Source organism: Sciurus vulgaris (assembly GCF_902686455.1).
Source record: "Sciurus vulgaris genome assembly, chromosome: 7".
Taxonomy (NCBI): domain Eukaryota; kingdom Metazoa; phylum Chordata; class Mammalia; order Rodentia; family Sciuridae; genus Sciurus; species Sciurus vulgaris.
Genome location: NC_136467.1, coordinates 110,388,237 through 110,407,010, shown reverse-complemented (window position 1 = coordinate 110,407,010; position 18,774 = coordinate 110,388,237). Strand labels below are relative to the sequence as shown.

The following is an 18,774-nucleotide window of genomic DNA, read 5'->3' as shown; positions in this document are numbered from 1 at the left end:
ACAATGTTTCCTTTCTCCTATGTTAATTATCTATATTCCATGGCAGTATATTTTCACCATCTAAAATAAGAATGCTATACATATGGAATACGCCAAGTCAAACACACACACACACACACACACGTACACATAAAACTTGTGCACCCTTAAACACATATATATGAATAACATGTGTAAAGTGCTCATTTGCAGGAGGGTAAGCTCTCTGAAAGCAGTTGTATCAACCTTCCAAATCCACATAACTATTAAAGGCCAATAAAAAGCCATATCAACTCTTTAGCTCTGAAAGAGCTAACATTCTCCATGTGGTAATTAATCCAAATGCCTTTTTGTGTTTTTTGCTAAGTCATCCAAATCTAGAGTCTCAATGAGTGGCAACATGATAGGTAAATCTAATGGAGTCACATCTTTGTTCTTTGTTTTTGTCTTGTTTTGTACTTTGCTTATCACACAGTTGAATAATGTCTTGCTGACTAGACATTTGAGTTGATTTTGAATGGCCATTAATGACTATATATTTGGCTAAAGTTGATTTGACTTTCTAGAGAAAGGCCAGCCTATCTGCAAATGGACACCTTTCTCCACACAAACATCAATGTACAATAAAGACAACTCTAAGTATATGTATATATTATATATATACATATATATGTACACATAAAATGGATTGGGAAGTCCTTTGGTTTAGACGGGATTAAATATGTACTTCCCAAATGCATAGGTTTCCTTTGACCAACCTGTTCAAAAAACACACATGAAAAGTGACATGGCAATTTTGACATTTTCTATGTCTTTTTCCTTATTTGGAGGCCACCTTTCTCTCTTCTCCATTTCTCCTAAGCATTTTTCTTTTAAAAGCAGTTGGTTCTTTTGGCCTTCTATCTTAACCCTTCATTGATTCATCCTTTTCTTGGAAGGGCTCTAAGATCATGTCCATAAATTTATCTTTCATGGAGAACAAGGTTGCAAAGAACTCCCCACCCCCTTTTTAATTCCCTCTTCCCCCCCCCCCCCCCCCCCCCAGCCCAAGAAGCAGTTCTTGGACATGTCATGAATTGTGTGCACTCTTGCTCTGACTTGCCTTGTTACCCCTGGCCAGCCCAAGCAGCTGAGGTCTGAGCTTTGCTCGCCCTGCATCGTTGTGCAATATTCGAAAAAAAAGCAAAACAAAACAAAACAAAACAAAACAAAAAACAATCCATCGGTCTATTCCCCTCAGACTGTGGTGACATGATCAGGGTTCTCCTGAATCTCTATGCATTCGATTTCCTCTCTCTCCTTTCTTTTGGCGCGTTTCTTTTTCTTGTGGTGCTTTTTGGAAGGAGGGAAAAAGGTTAGGAACACAGGTAAAATAACAAAACAGTGCAGAAGTGTGCAACCCCCGGTGAGCAGCAAGCATTTGAACAGTGTGAAGGTCAGGTTCGAAGGCACAAATAGGAGGGGGACCAACCCAATAAGAAAAGAAGTAATATTTTGCAAAATGGCTGTCCCATGCTCTTGCAGGGAGCTTTTTATACACTGTGTTCGGGTGTGCTCAGTTGCTAATACAAATGTGTAAAGCAGTGGTGCACAGTGGTCAATGGCAAAATTTAAAGTGTAGATAAGGCACAAGATAGAAATGCAATCCATGTCGACGTTCCATAATGTCATTAAGCCCAGAACGCCCAGTTCGATTGAGGTGACACTAAGAATTAGCCAGAAGTTTCCCAGAGGGTGGATCACTAGGAAAAAAGTCAGGATTAACACCAGGAGAACACCAAAGCCTGCAATCAGAACAGGCACTGTGACAGACAAGCTGTAATGGTCCATGAAAACGAAGGAGGGATTGAATACGATGAATCGGATGCTCTTTGAAAGGGACAGGGGTCTCAACTTTTCCAGCACTTCTATGACTTCCTTCTGCTTGTCTCTGCTAGTCCTGGCCACCAGATACAAGCGAGAAGCAATGATGTTGTTCTCATCCCCTGCCTTGGAGAAGATGATATCATTTCGAAAATGCTGGAATTCTGGCTTTTTTAAAAATGAGCTTTGTAGAACACTGATGAAGTCACTTTTGTTGTTGGCACTGATGTTGCTGACTTTCAGAAACTGGTAATACTGCTCCACCCAAGACACTGCAGTAAATCCACTACAGAGCCTCTGTAGGTCTTCCTGGACACTGCTGTTCCAGTATTCAAGGGGCTCATAGATGTAGAATCCTATCACAGGGCTGTAGTTGCTGAAATATTTCTGCTGGACCACAGCATAGGAAACGCTTGGAGAATCACTGGCTAGTAGATTGATGATGTTGGCTCCATCACTGATCTGCAAGCACCCCATGAAGGAGAAGGAGGCATAAATGAGATACAGGATGACAACAAATGGCTTCACATAGATATTGGTAATCCATTCGTTGTAATGCTCACGGAGGAAGTGCTGAATGAAGTGGTGCTGGTAGGGGTTCGTCTCATGATGGGATGTCTGTTGATGCCCATCACTCATCACTGTCTGGAACCACACTGGTTTGCGGTCCAGGTATTCTGCAGAAGGGATCTTGCAGCAAAAGATGCTGTGGTAGCGGTTTTGCTCTAGTTGTCCAGCGAAGACCAGACAGGAGCCAAAGAAAGAGAAAATGTAGAAGTAGTTCAACAGAATAGAGACACACATATTTTGACAGAAGACTTTCACAGCCTCTATGTTTGTGAATGGGCTGGCCCCCATGCCAAAGGTGATGAAGTACAGGGAGCTGGTCATGGTATAGGTGACCATCACATCAGAATAGGCATCTGCTACCCTGTCTTTGAAGGGTAAATTCTCTTTGGTTCTCCGCCATCCAGACAGAAGCTCAAATACTCCTTTAGTTCCATGACCTAATGTTTAAAAGAAGAGAAAGAATAGTTGTTTTTATTTTCTCCTAGTTCAAGTGAATTCCATAGAGGCTATCTATGCTAAATAGGACATATTATAATTTTCTAAGTGTTGTGACCTGTTTGTCACATCTCAAAGTTTGAGTTACACATAGGTTGTATATGGTCTTTATTTCCACTTCAGCAAAGCCCAAATTTACTGGTGTTTTGGGCAAGATGAAGCGTCATTGTTTGTTCTAGTAAGTGGACAGTGGTAGACATAACATAATATATCCACTCACTCACATTGTCTCCCTAAATGAATCATAAGTGAAGTGGTCTAGTGCAGGGGTTGTGGTTTGTGTACCTTTGACATAAGTTCAAGTGCTCTGTCAACTCACAGTCCTTAACCTCCATTTCAAGGTGATTTGTATGCCAATACAGAAAATTATTATATGATGTTAAACACTTAAAATGGCCTGAAATTGATTTTTATAATGTTGATAATCTGTTTAGTGGCCAAATGGAATACAAGTCAATTCATATAGACCTGATTGATTAACATTGAATGTGAACAGAAAAAAAATCACTAGGTCATGTAAAAGACAGGGCAAAACCTTCATGGTGAGAGATCACAGCAAGCACTTTCCCTTGGGCTCCTCAGTGAGCTTTAATTTGCGTGGAGTAGATGCTGACTGATGACTTTTCTTCATTTAAGTGAATAAAGAATCCTTGTTTTAAACCAACCTCTGGAACCTTTTGTTAAGCGTAAATAGGTAAAAGGTTTATTCAAGATATATTACTTGAAAACCCACTGTGAGCCAGGCTCTGTTAGCTACCGAGCTATTATTTTCAGGAATTTGACAGCTCTTAAGATACCACTACTTCCTTACTGGCAAAAGAAGAAAGTAGCCAGGAAAATAAAGTGTTATATCTGCAATTCTCCCACCCCCCTTTCAGTTCCCTGAATTAGATCTGTCAGTTACCATTCACAATATATCAGTTGGTGACTTTCTGAATGAGTGGAAATCTTCATAGATTACTCTTGCCCTTGTAGGAAGAGCAACCCTAAACACAAACCTTTTATGTGAATGGATACAAGCTGTGCTTGGGCTGTTCTCCAAGAAATCCATTAGACAATGATGCAGCTTAAAGGCACAAAATGACCTAATTCACAAAAATCAGGAAAATGGACTTTGTGTGGCATCTAGATGTTAGAGTTATGTGTTCCATAAGCCAATTCACTTAGTAGGGCTTTAACAAAGATATTACAGTAACCGGAGTCTTATGACAATCATGCTGAATTTGTTCTGCTGGTAGATTTTGCTAATTGACCTACATAATTTCTGTTCTTCCTTATTTTTTAGATTGCAATATATATAATCAAAAACTTTATTTCACAGCCTATTTTTCAACTAGGGGTGATTCAAGTGATATAAATTCTGAACAATGCAATGTAGCTGGAAGTCATCTAAGGATGCTTGTTAGAAAACTGGAGGGAACATTATCCTAAATGGCACCATGAAGTCACTAACAAGAGACACAACCTGCCTTCCTTTGGAATTCTTTTATTTCAAAAAACTAAATATCAATTTGTCTAAGCCACTGTTAAATGCAGCTGAATCTACCCCTAACTGATAATATTCTGTTGGTGAGTTGACATTTACTAAAACCTCTTTTAAGGGAATGTAAGGAGTCTTGCTTCTTAATTAATTTGATTATAGAATTTGTAAGTTTAATTGTACATAATACGAATCTTTGATTCATCAGACACCCTGACTAATTTTGGGAGCTGCTATTAATTGCTAATTGTTATTAAAGTGAAATAGGTATTGGGTTTCTTCTCACCTCAAATATAAATCCTACTTATTCTCCAAAGTTCTCTGTTCTTGATTTCCAGGCAGGAAAGATACAGTTACCCTAAGAAGTAGAAAAGGTTATGAATCTACTACAGTACTACTTTTGAGTAAAAGGCAAGTGTTTTTTATTTTTATTTTTTTAGAGAATGATCTATTCCTTCTTACATTTAATTAAGAGCTCAACATATGTGTCATTGTATGAGGACTAATGATTGTTAACAAACAACACTCAGGATTCATTCCTATCTTTTGTAAGGGTCTTTGACCAAACAGAGTACTGTCTCTTTTTCCCTTGACAAAAATAAAATATTAGGATAATGGTTAAGGTAATTGAAATAATGCTTTAATTAGAGCACCTCTCTTCAGAAATGAGGACTCTTGTTATCTTTGTAGTCACAGTGGGAAAAGCTATGTGACACTGTGACTAAATTTGACTTGCTCCTACTGATGGTCATTTTAATGGAGTACTAGGTACACTATGTAGGCCAGCTTTTTGCTTTATGTAGTTCAAAGGCATGTTTGTGTGGGAGCTTGAAGGTAAACCACACTAGGTTAGGAAATCATTTTACATGTGATAGAGACTGAAAACATGCTCTCCAAATAGCATGTCTCATTCATAGGGTCAGATATTTTACAGGGTTTTCCTATTGATATTCACTTATTTGATTCTTTCCACAGTCTGGCCACCTCCTACAAGTTGAAATTTATTACTGGTTGAAATAAGGTTGTTCACAAACATGCCCATGATCAGTCTTATCTTCTCGGTTTTGTTCATGTTATTTTTCTGCTTTATAATACATTCTCATTGCTGGTCATATTCATTAATCTGTTAGAGGTCAGTCAAGTTCTTATCTTTGTTATTAAGCATCTCTGGTAACCCAGGACGTACTGAGCTTTTTCTGTTCCTTAAATTCTTATTGTAGTAATTATTTACTCATTTTGGTTCTCAATCATGGGCTATTTTTCTCTGGAACAAAATGACTTTCTCAAGATATGTTCAATTGTTTGGTAAGATTGCAAGTTCTTCAAGGGTAGGCAATACATTTTTTGGTAGAATATCTGACAAAGCAATAGATGCTGAGAAAATGTCCATTAATTTCCTATTGAATTAAATCAAGTCTGATTCTTGATTCTGGGTGAGTTCAAAAATCATATCTTTTTATCATAAAACCTAAAATTTATTATGTATCTTTATACCTGTAACTATTTTGTCCATAGAACTATATACTATTCAATTCAATATATATTTATTTAAGTTTTCTACATATAAGGACTTTTTCTAGCCAATATGTAGGATATGAAGGTAAAAAGGAAGCACAATCTTTTTAACATTGTCAATCTGGGTCATTTTCACTTGGATAATTCTGAGTCCTATTCTAATCATATCTTCTAATGCAACTACTTTTAAATTAGGGAAATATACATGGAAAACCATCAATACTTCTGTAAAAATAAAGAAGTATGGATGTGAATTAAGAAGAAACTGTGGAAGTGATATTTTGTATAGATATTACTCTCAGTGTCATTTAATCAGAAAATGCAATATATGAGAACAGCTTATTTCGAACCCTTGATAATGGATATGAAATGCTTTAATTAAAATGATAGAAATTCACCCAGTTTTTAGAAATAAAAATAAATTTGTTAATATGAATAACTGGGCATAAAATATGAAGGAAATTAATGGTATAGAGAAATTAGAGCTTTATAAAACTTGTTTAATTCCAGGGTTTATCAACCTTGGCACTATTGACACTTTGGGCTGGATGATTCTTTGTGACTAGAGACTCACATGTGTTGTGGGAACTCTAGACTCATTCCTGGCCTCTATCTCTTATGTGCCAGCAGCAAACCACATGGTTGTGATAACCAAATATTTCTCCAGACATCACCAAATGCTGTCTGGGGGAACAGTTGTCCCTAGATGAGAATTACTGGTTCTGTCAAAATAAAACCAATAGCACAGTGCGAGCACGCACACACACACACACACACACACACACACTTACTAAATCATCTTTTGCTGTTGATTAAATCAGGACACATTTCCATTGAGTAATTGGGAACATTGGACAAAAATAGTGGTAAAAAAATATTTAATAATTTGGCAGCACAGAGGACTACTGTTAACAGTTTTGAGCATTTATTTATTTTACTTATTTATTCATTTTTTTTCTAAATCCGTCTTTTTATCCTTTCAAACTTCCATATGTCTAGAGCTAAGCTAGGTTCTTACCAAGGTAAAATTTGGACTTGGGGATTATTTTTGCTGTTCTGTCCAGTAGACCAGTTAATCACAGAAAAACTGTTTTTTTTTTTTTTTTTTTTAAATCACTGTTTTAGACCTTGGTTTCACTTTGGTTCCCACTTTGAGGTTAGAACCATTTTTTGAATATCTTAACTGAAAGAAGTCCAAATTCTCTCTTCAGTTTTTCTAAGGATGTCCTATTCCCTTTTGTTCCACCCATACTTTGAAAGTCCTATACCAATTTAAACATGATACTCAAAGCTAAGAGACTTTCGGGTAGACGCTTTTTGATGTCTACTCAAAAGACACCAGTGGTCCACCATCTCCAGTAAACATGTATGGATCAAATGTAAGTACAAATGGCCCCACTTTGAAATATATTACTTCCTGGTACCCCAGTCCTGTCTATTCTTTGCGTTGGTCTGACGTTTCCATCAAAACCATTAGTTCTGACCTAAAGCCACAGCTTGTTTTAGAAATAACTCTAAAGTCCTGACTAGTTGGAAAGAAATATACTTAATTGTGATTATTTTTCTCTCAGCAAAGATTAGTTTGCTCATTCAGCAAGTTGAACTGTTGTCCAAAAATATATATTTTATTTAATTTTTTGAAAGATGACTACCAAACATTGATCATGTTTCCTTGAACTAGAATAGTATATATTTGCAAATTTTATTATAATAATATAATAAGTAACCCACTTGGGGCATTATTGGATGACTAATCTTTCCTTTGACAAAATTTCATAAAACAAAGAAGTTTGAAGTCAAAAAGAGAGCAGAATGATATACTGCTTATTCTGAAAATACATATGAATGCTATTTCTTAAGGAACTTTTATTGCAAGTCAAATTGGAAGGTTTTTGTTGTTTTTAGCTCAAATATTAGATTAAATGCATCATAAAAAGAATACAAAATAAGGGGAAAAAAGCAAAATTTAAGGAAAGATATGAATAGGAACAGTAGGTTTGTGTGTACATGTGTGTGTATTGAATCTCCCAAAGGTCTTCGAAGATATTGTTGGGGAGATCTTTCTACATGAAAGCAAATGGAAGCATTATGCAGTAAGGGGGAAAACTTACACGGTAGTTTGCTAACTCATGATATTTATTAATGATTTAATGAGTTCTGCTATTTGCAATTGAGACATGAAAAAAATGGAAAACAGATGGTTTATTTTTCTGGTCATAGTAGTGAGTCTACCAGAGTAAATATTAAATGCTTAAAATTTTAAAAAAAATGTTATGAGGAAAAACTGATTCCCGTGCTAAGTGAGATGGGCAATACTCAGAATGAATATAATTCTATTATATTCCTTCTCCAACATATTCCACATCCATATTCCTTCTCCAACAAATAAAGACAACTTCTTAAGTAAGATGGAGCTTCTCTGAGAACCATTTCCAAACCATTTGATGTATCTCTACCTCACTACTCTTCTAGTGTAAATGTTCACCTTGAGATTGCTTCTCTTTTTGCTGTAGGAAAACTCTCTGGTGATATGGCTAGGCTTAAAGTGGCTTTTCTAAAAACTCTTATTCTCCTAAAAATCCACTACAATCTTTCCAGATGAAATTTTTATCTCAAAACAAATCTCTCTAAAACCCATGAATCCGAAGACAGTAGTTTTAATAAAGATCAACTGCAATTGGAACTAATTGTAACTGACTCCATTAGTACTCTCTGTTGGGTTTTTCTTTGATATATTGTTTTAATAAGTACCCTATGTGGGCTTCTAGTTCTTTTTAATCAGTGTAATTAGAATTCTCTACATTTGCCTTGGGGAGATATGTGGGTGGGTTTCTTTTTTCTGTTGTACATGTTAAACTCTCAGCAGGATAGAGAGTTTGACCCTTACATGAGAGACTTATGAAATAGAGGTGAAAAAAATTATGCTACTTCTCATGACCTGCTCCAAAGAAAGTTTCAGTTTTCCCTTAGCAGTTATTTCTTCTTTGGTTAGCAGCTGTTTCAATATATATGCTTATGGATGTCATCCCTAGGCACAGGTGGAAAAAAACATTTTGACTTTCTGTTGGAATTTGGGGCCATGGGACCTCCTGCTGTCAACTAAATAAGTGAATAATATATGAAATAATACCATATTCGTCAATTGGCTCAGCTAAGCAACTGGAAAAAAATGGGTAATTAATCAGCATTTTGAGTTATCTTTCATTTGTTTGACATTACGTGGGATCACTTGATCATGTATCCATTCTTCAGTTGGCTGATTCCTATGTGGGATGATCTGAAACCAGAATCTTACCTTGAGCATGATCCCATTCCTAACAGCTCCCATTTGCCCTCCTCAGTCACACCAGCAATTTGAATCTCTTCTGTTCCAACACTCATTAGGGCACTTACTCCTATGCTCTGCTGAAATTGTTCATTTGAAGAGGCTCCAAAGAAGCTTCCCACTGTCTCGGCAGTTGCTTATCTTTTTTTATTTTTGAATTCACAATATTTTGCATAGAATAAGTGCTAATATATATTTGTAGAACTGAATTTGCCATGATCAACATCTATTTTAACATATTCTTCTCTTAATAATTGGTATAATAATTATACTACTTTAAAAATAGTATGTACAGTTAATATAAAATAAATTGCTATATTATATGTATTTGTATGATTCACTATTTATACTATTTGTTATTTATATATTTTATAGGATAATAAAAATATAAATACTTTAATAATAATAGTTATTATAGTTCTCACAGTAATTATTTGCTGTCCTTTATTCATCACAGGATTTTGTGAAATAGATATAATTTGCCTCATTTTACTGAGATTTGCTGAGTGTTACGCAATGATTTTTGGTAGAAGTCGTGATAGATGCTAATGATGCCCAACTAGAAAATTAGCATATAATTCATTAAAAATTTGGTTGGTTTAGCGTTATGAATGTCATATAGGAAATTGAATGTGAAAGGAAGGAACTTGTTCTAAGTTGCTACTTGATAGTTTAGGAATGGACCCATAAGGCACTCCTGCTAAGAAATGAAAAAAAATTTTAGATATTTTCTAATCCCCATGTTGTCTGAGCTGGAGGCAGCAATCAGTGTGTTTTTTGTAGACTGCTTTCCACTAAAATCTCATCTAGAATAAAGAGGTGATTATCAAGTCCTACTAGTTTGTCAGTTCATTAAGGATGTCCAAGTCTTTCACCTCTTGGTTCTAATATAGCCCACAATTCTCCAAACTGCTACTTCCTGGGGTGTACTATATGCGATGTTTTCACCTGGCAACCTTTCATAGTGCTGTGTAATAGGGAGGGTGTAGTTCATGTTGTCTTTAAGTAATCGACATCTACTGAAATGCCCAAATTTCAGTGTATAATGAGGGTAAAACACAGTATAGGGAGAGGGAGGCAGGAGACTACAAAGAAAAGAGGAAATCACTATGAATCTAGACAGTAATCCCATGCACTTTGAAAGAGGTTAAAGGATTTTATTAGTCCTTCATAAGAAAAAAATTGAACATAGTAACGGATTCTCACTGTGTGATTTTCAGCACTTTTGAGCATTTTATGTATCCCTTAATACACAAGGAAAAAGCATATAATCTCATTCCAGAGTTTGCATTCAGTCATTTTTAACAATTTATGGTTCCAGATATAGTTTAAAAAATTTAAAACTCAGTATATATATGTATGTGTATTTGTACACACAAATACACTATATGTACATTATATATATTATATGTATAGAATGTGCATGTATATATGTGTATGTATAAGTAGGAGGCAGCAAGTCCAATACAGATGAGAGATGGAGGTAAACATTACAGTAGTAACAGTCATACTTTCATAGTTTCATACTTTGGACAAAACTAGGTAATACTGTTGGATATTATAGTTAGTAGCATAGTCCCCTGAGCAGACTACTTGAGTTTAAATCTCAGATCTACATTGAGCTCTGTGATCTTGGGCAGTTCTTTCTTTCAATGGCTCCATTTCTTTGTTCCTTCATCTGTAAAATGGGACAGCAATGGGACTTACCTGTAAGATCATGATGAGTTTTAGGTAAATTAATACATGTGCTGGGTCCACAGTAAGTACCTCATGGAATGGAAAAGGACAGAGCTGGTAACTGCAGGGTGTTTGATATGGACAATATTTCAAATCGCTGGACTCAGAATGCCAGCTTCCAAATGCAGCATGGCTACCAATACCTTCAATGCCACAGCTGAGCTGGCTTTGGGGTAATACCTGGAATTCTTTCCAGCTTTCTTGCTGTGAAGCCCAGGTGCTGCCTAGAGTTGAAGCACTACCACAGAGCCAGCACACATGAAAGCTTGCTTTCTTGCTCTCTCCCTCTCTGTTATAAAGTACTACCATGAATTTTCTTTCTTTCTTTTTTTCTTAGTACTTTTCATGATTTCCAAGCTCTATAAATGAATATATATTATTTATTGGAAAAATAATAAAAGCATCCTTCTGATAGCTGGGTCCCATTAAGAAGGCCTTGGCATTGCCATAAGCTGATCTGGTACTCAAAACTGGGCTTAGTGTTGTCCTGTTGACTACAGATAATCTCACAAAAACAGCCTCAGGAAGGGCCAATCTGTTACCGGATGGATTGAGGCAAAACAATACAGCTCCATAACTATGAGTTAGCACAAATGACACAATGTCCAAAACATAAATTGGTTTAAATTTTCCTATCAAGAACAACAGGAATAAACTGAAATTGATTTCCATGCATGCATGAGTTTGTCAGGATGAACACAACTACTATGTATAACCATAAAGCTCTAATAAAAAAAAAATTAAAAACAACAGGACTGATTGCTTTCTTTACTAATCAGTTTGCTCTAGCACAAGAAAAAAATGGAACTTAGTTTCTCACTGTATGATTTTTCAGAACTGATGTATATTTTATATTTATCTTAATATAAAAGAAAAAACATATAATCTCATTCCATTGTTTGTAATCAGTGATTTATTTTGCATGATATTCTCTCCCTCTAGATATAAAAATTATTAAGATAATTAATTGTAGAATTACTTTCTCTCCTTGATGGTAACCATCCATGCTTCCTTGTGCCATCTTTCAGATCATATGATCCTTGCAAAAATAATAAATTAAATCAGTTATAATGCCTTCTTCATAAAATTGTTCATGGTTCTCAGTGGTGTAGGTTTTTCTTCATTGCAGTAAGTCAATAAATCAAAGTTTGTTGTACCTCATACATTGCTGATGAGACTGCAGATTGGTGCAACCACTATGGAAAGCAGTATGGAGATTCCTCAAAAAACTTGGAATGGAACACCATTTGACCCAGCTATCTCACTCCTTGGTTTATGCCCAAATGTCTTAAAATCAGCATACTGCCATGATGCAGCCATGTCAATGTTTATAGCAGCTCAATTCACAACAGCTAAGCTATGGAACCAACCTAGGTGCCCTTTAATAGATGAATGGATAAAGAAAATGTGGTACATATATTTGATGGACTATTGCTCACCTTTAAAGAATAAAATCATGGCATTTGCCAGTAAATGGATGGAGTTGGAGAATATCATGCAAAATAAACCAATTCCAAAAAACCAAAGACCAAATGTTTTCTCTGATATGCACATGCTAGTTCACAATAAGGGGGGATGGTGCTAAAGAGTTACTTTAGATTAAAGAGGAGTGAAGGGAGGGGAGGGGTTATGGGGAGAGGAAGAATAGCAGAATGGGATAGACATTATTACTATATATATATATATATATATATATATATATATGACTGCATAAAAGATGTGATTCTACAACATGTACAATCAGAAAAATTAGAAATTATACCCCATTTATATATATCAAAGTGCATAAATGCATTCTGCTGTCATGCATAACTAATTAGAATAAATAATAATAATCATAGTAGTATTTCTCATGGTCTTTAGATTTTATTAATATTTTCTGATAAATTTTTTGGAAAATGGAAAATATTTTATATTAAAACTTTTATTAGTTGTTGATTTTATAAGATGGTATTTTTGAGTTTAGGAGTTATAACAGAAGCACTGGGCGGCAGGTAAGTCCAGGAGGATTTGAATGTCCAAACCATATATATCTTACATAAGAGGGATGACTTTGTAGCAGAAGCAATATTTTAGTTGTGTTCTCACTGAAAAAAGAGTTCCAGTTGGGCATATGAGAAGTGGGAAGATCTTCTGGGAGGAAGTTAACAAGGATGTTATTATGTCAGACAGAAGGAGGAGCCACACAGAAATAAAAATTCATTGCTTTAGGCAGAGCAAAGCAATGAATGGAAGAATTGGGAGTGGGCAGAAAATCATGCAGTCTTCATGAGGAATGAATTGGTGACTTATGGACTAAACACAAGCATACACATTCAAAAATAAAGACCCAGAATGTGGTAGTTTGTAGACTAAATGCAAACATTCATTTTAAAAAATAAAGATCTTGATTAAAGGATCATATTAAAGAAGAACTTAATAAGAGTGAAAATTAAAATAGACTTAGCATTTATTGAGCCAAAACCATTTAAAGAACCAAGATTGATTAGAATATTTAATTCATTCATTTGAAGGTTATTTCCTGAATGCCTCCCACTGAAAAGATATAGCAAAATGCTATCACTTTGAAGTTTAATAACTCCTATTTGTCCCATTTGAAAACCATATCACATTCATATGTCTGAATTTAACAGTTCATTAATCACAAGCTATGGATATCTTTTATTCCATAAAGAGTAAAATGGATGATGGCTTAGGATTTCTGTAGCACCAAGAGCTGGAGAATGCTTTTAAAATGTCTGATTCAATCATTAGGAAATATATTTGAAATGAAAGGATCTTGCTTAGCAAATTTAAATTATGCACAGTTTTAGGATCTATTAAGTATCATTCTAGAGACACACTTCAGAGTTGTAGCACAGATGCTTGATAAAAGCATAATGCATCAAAGGGCAGACTTTCCAGGGGTATTCTTGAATGCTTTGCTACTTTTCTTATCAATGAGGATGAAATAAAAACATTCCATAGCAGGAATTCTCTCTAAACATAATGGTCTGAAGCCAGTGGAAACTCAATTAACCAGAAAACTCAGGAAAGGGATAGCTCTGATATTTGAATAGTCATTAAATTAATCAACCAGAACTTCCTTTTAGATTCTGCTTTTATTGGTTGGTTAGCTTTATTGGCAAAGATCTTTCTAAAATGCATTAGACTTGTATCCTTCTGTATCCAGTTCTAAAAATGGAAAAAGAAAAGGCTACATGTATAGCAATTAAAAAGATAAACTCTTGGTGTTAGACATCTTGGTTCTTAGTCTGGTTTCATCACTGTATGTGATTGAGGAGAAATAGTTTACTCTCCAAAGCCTCATCTGGAATATTTTAAAGAGCTGTTGTTGTGAATATGAAATAAGATAATAGTTGTCTTAAGTTTAGAATAGTTGCTGGAATACAGGAATGAATATTAATGGTAATTATTACTTATTGAGTAATACATTTTGGAGTCATCATTTTCTTATGTGTCAAAAATCACAAGGTAATTGGGTATATCAGTTAAGGCATTGGGCAATGTGGGTTTAAGTTTCCTCACTATCATCTGTTAGATATTGGCCTGGGGCAAAAGATCCACTCAGTGGCTCTATCTGCTAACTTGTAATGAAAGAGAATAACAAAAACTGCTTTAGAGGGGGCATAACACATGTGTCCATTAGTACAAATACATGGCATACAATTATTGCTCCCATAAATATAGTCTGAAAAATGTGAGCATTTGTGATGAATGTGCACCTGGCCTAAATTAGAGTTAAAAGTTTTCTTCTATTTTGAAATTTGACTTTTTTGTCCTTAGAATTGTGGTAAAATGCTGATATATAAAGAATTTTAGTAACTAGATTAAACTAATTGAGGTATTTATTTGTTTTATGGTTTTATTCAGAACTAATTCTATTCTAAGCTAATAGAAGTCTTCTTTTTTTTTTTTTTTCAGTACTGTGGATTGAACTCAGGGGGGGCTTAACCACTGAGCCACATCCCTAACCCCTTTTTAAAATATTTTACTAGTGACAGGGTCTTGCTGAGTTGCTAAGGCTGGCTTTGAACTCTCAAGCCTCCTGCATCAGCCTCCTGAGCCTGTGGGTCACAGGTGGCACCACTGCATGCAGCTAGACTTGCTCTCTTTTGGCAGGAGGGATACTAAAAAAGAAACTTCTAGTCTCTAAGTTATTCTGCATCTCAGAACCAATTAGAGTCACTGTCAGGAGGAGAACAGCTGAGTTGCTGGGCAGCAGGCTGAGTTGTATCAAGGAGACCTCTGATAGAGGATCCTCTTAAAGTGATGGAGTGTTGTCATCCGAAGAGATCTCTGATAAGTCCCAACTTCCTTTTCAGATGTAAAAGTCTCTTCTCACCATAGTTGTCTGGAATTTGTTCCCTTTCAGCTATCCATGGCTTGGTTTGTCTTTATTGTGATGTCATTTATAAACAGAAGTTGTGTCTGAAAATGCTTTGTGTTAATTCCTGAAAGCAGAGGATTGAGAATAAGGGATGGGGTAGAAAGCAGGATGATGGAAGGCTGACAAGCTCAGAACCTAATACTTACGCCCAGATTCAAATCTTAGCCACATTACTTCCTAACTAGGTAACCTTCAACCAGAAACCTCTCCATGAAGTTTTGCTCGTGTGTAGAACAGATGCAAGCATCTATCTCACTGTACTGCTGGGAATGGTAAATGAGAAGGTCCACATAAGGCATTTACCACAGTCCTTGGTGCATATTACACACTCAATAAATAATAACCATCATTTAAAAATTTATGGGTGAATATTCATTTGAGATCTCAGCTATAGGCTCACAGTATAATAAAATACACTTCTGAGATTCATTCTTGAATTTATCCACAGAAATGACAGTTAGTTATTATAGCACATCAGGACACTTATGGCCCTCTTATGATAAATCTTATTCCTTCTTTCCATCTTGATAATCCCCATGGACTTTATCCTGCCCATTTCCATTAGGAGGTTCATCAAGAAATAATAATAAGAAACAGTTAAAAGAAAATCCTCCCCGAAAGCTACTACAGAACAGCTAACTGGACTCTAGGGAAGGATGAGTTGGCCACATGACTGTCTGAAAGTTTAGGCAAATTATTTGAAGGTTTCCATTGCTTAGAGATACATGACAATTCTAGAACCTTTTTAGCAATTTCAATACAAAACAACAAAAAATAAAACAGGTTCACATTGTTTCAGAACATTCTCACCTATAATTATCTGATAACAACAAATAAATGTTAAAGAAAAAGCTGATGAAAGTAGGTTAGCAGTTATAAAACTCTGCACCTTCTGAGACTTCTCAAGAGGTAGACGATATTAACACTGGAGGCCCACTTTTCAAAGTGATCACCTCTGAAAGCAATCAATGAATGAATCAGTAGATACTAATCAAGAACCCATCATATGCAATTCACAGTGCTATGTGAGAGGACATTCCAACTTTCCCCCGAAGAATATGCATTTCTTCTACATTCCAAAAAGGTGCACATGATGCCCAAATACCTTCTGAATTTTAGAATATTCTTCCATAATTAGAGTTGAAATTAGTCACCTTGAAGTTTCTAAAATTTATTCCCAACCGTACCCTTGTATGTCAATTATTTTGCACATACACCATACTTCAAATACTGGAGATGATAGCATGGTACCTTCCATCTTCTCTGGGCCAATCATCTCATTGTTATTCAGACCACATCTGCTTAGAATCCATCTGCAGCAATAGCAGTGAAACCAAAGACCATGTCTCAATTTTTGTTTTCTGCTCAGTACCTAGCAGTGTTGTGGATATATAGGAATTAAAGGAATATTTTTTGAGTCTGGTACTGGTAACACTAGATGTTTTGTAGATAAACTTGCTAAGCTTAAAAGTAGACAGAACATACAGGGAGTAGCAGATGATATCTCCTGCGATGTCTCTTAATTATAGTTAGGGAACACAGTAGAGGGGTTGAGATATGCATGTTGTGAATTGCTGTATTCCTTCCATCTTCTCCTATGCTGCAGTGGGTGATAGCACTCTAATAATTTGCTGGGTGGATAAATTCTATAACAGATGCAGTCAAGTCAGTATTGTACAAAGCCTATCCTCAGCAACCAAGGATGTCCTCAAAGGAAAGACTGCTTTCTATTTCAGGGGCAGAATATCCTAGGAATACTTAGTGGATAAATTTATGAAGTCTATCAATGAAATATTAAAGGTAAAAAAAGATGTAGATTTCAATACTGGCTCTCCATTCTTGACAAGGTGGCATGGCCAGCCTTGTCAACAGAGTTGCTGGGCATGTTAGAAAAATGCTAAGAAAAATTTCAATATGTGGAAATTTAAAAGTGGAAATTTCTCAAGTGTAAAGATCTTGGGAAGACTCCTCTTATATGCATAGTGGTCCTTTATTCCTTGGGGTGAATGAGTCCTTAAGTTGTGTAATGTGAACATAGAGTGGGAACACTTACTATTGCCCTGTAGTAAGTGAGGAGATGAAGACAAAGGGATCGTGGAGGGTGTTGTGTCTGAGTCTCAAGATCTCCTTGAAAGGCAGACATATTACTTACCTCTCCATTTAAAGGTTAAGAAATAAATACTCAGAGCAATCAACGACATGCAGAGTGTACAGAATTCTTTGGTCATCAGGACCAGAACTCACATCTTCAGTCTCTTGTCCCAGTCTGACCAGATATCGATCTCTGTGAGGGCAGTTACTCTGTCTTGCTATGGTTCTTGCCTCATCAGTTCCTATGGCATTAACTAGGCACTTAGTAAATATTTATGGTAAAAATGAGGAACAAATGTATTCCTCTCATTCTTCAAGATTTGTGGTGTTCTAGTAGGTTGACATGGAATAGCTCTTCCCATCTTTTCATGTTTTCATGAGTAGGAGATCTCCACTCCACTCAAACCTGGGCAGCACTAGAGAGTATTTCATTCTTTTCTTACATCCTTCCTTTAGGGAGAAAATGAGAAGCATTCATAAGTGGAAAAATATTTGTTGCTACAAGAGCCAAGGAACACAATCCTAAAGCAGAACATCAAGGCAGATGTGGGTCTCCATAGCAGGACTATCAAATTCCACATTGGGCATAAGTGCTGGGATTCTCAAGAGAATTTTTCTCATCTATTGCACATAGTTAGAAATTGCTCACTATTGATCTTGCCATTCTCACTTGTTTTGCCAAGTCTGATGTAACATTTGATGTCACTTTGTTCCTAACACCTGAGCTTCCACTGTACTATAATTGTCATAGATGCTTAGGAAACATTTTTAATAAATTGAATACAAATATTTCCCCTGACACCACCAAACAGGATGCTATTTGAGAGAAAGCTATGAGAACAACAATATTCTACAGCACTCCATAGATTACATAGGTGTGTTGTCATCCTAGTGGATACTATGTGCTCATTGTGGTTTTGATTTGCATTTCTCTAATGACTAATGTTGCATATTTTAACATCTTTTTCCACTTTTGTATTTTTTTAGGATAAATATCTTTTTATTCTTTTTGGTGGGGTGGGGGTTTACCAGGGATTGAACTCAGAGGCACTCAACCACTGAGCCACATCCCCAGCCGTATTTTATATTTTATTTAGAGACAGGGTCTCACTGAGCTACACTAAAACTGAGTTACTTAGTGCCTTGCTATTGCTGAGGCTGTTTTTGAGCTCACCATCCTCCTGTTTCAGCCTCCCGAGACACTGGTATTACAGACATGTGCCATTGCTCCCGGCTAGGATAAATCTCTTTTTAAATCCCTCTCCCACATTTTTATTGATTTATTGGGTTTTTGTCTTTTTATTATTAAGTGGTAATAGTCTTTTATAT

General features: G+C 35.9%; 1 protein-coding gene across 5 annotated transcripts in view; it reads right to left on the bottom strand.

Annotated features, from left to right (window-relative positions):
* The window catches only part of PTCHD4 (patched domain containing 4), a gene marked incomplete at its 5' end in the record, with an annotated part of 252,389 nt that overhangs the window by 54,475 nt on the left and 179,140 nt on the right, over positions 1-18,774 (bottom strand). For 3 of the 5 annotated variants that reach the window (XM_079148298.1, XM_079148302.1, XM_079148297.1), the window contains one exon: positions 1,064-2,849. The exons of 1 other annotated variant lie outside the window; for it this stretch is intronic. In XM_079148298.1, the coding sequence (XP_079004424.1) occupies positions 1,216-2,849 (1,634 nt within the window). In that variant the 3' untranslated portion in view covers positions 1,064-1,215. Of the gene's footprint in view, positions 1-1,063; positions 2,850-18,774 lie in introns of those variants that run through there. One more of the 5 variants, XM_079148301.1, reaches the window with a different exon arrangement.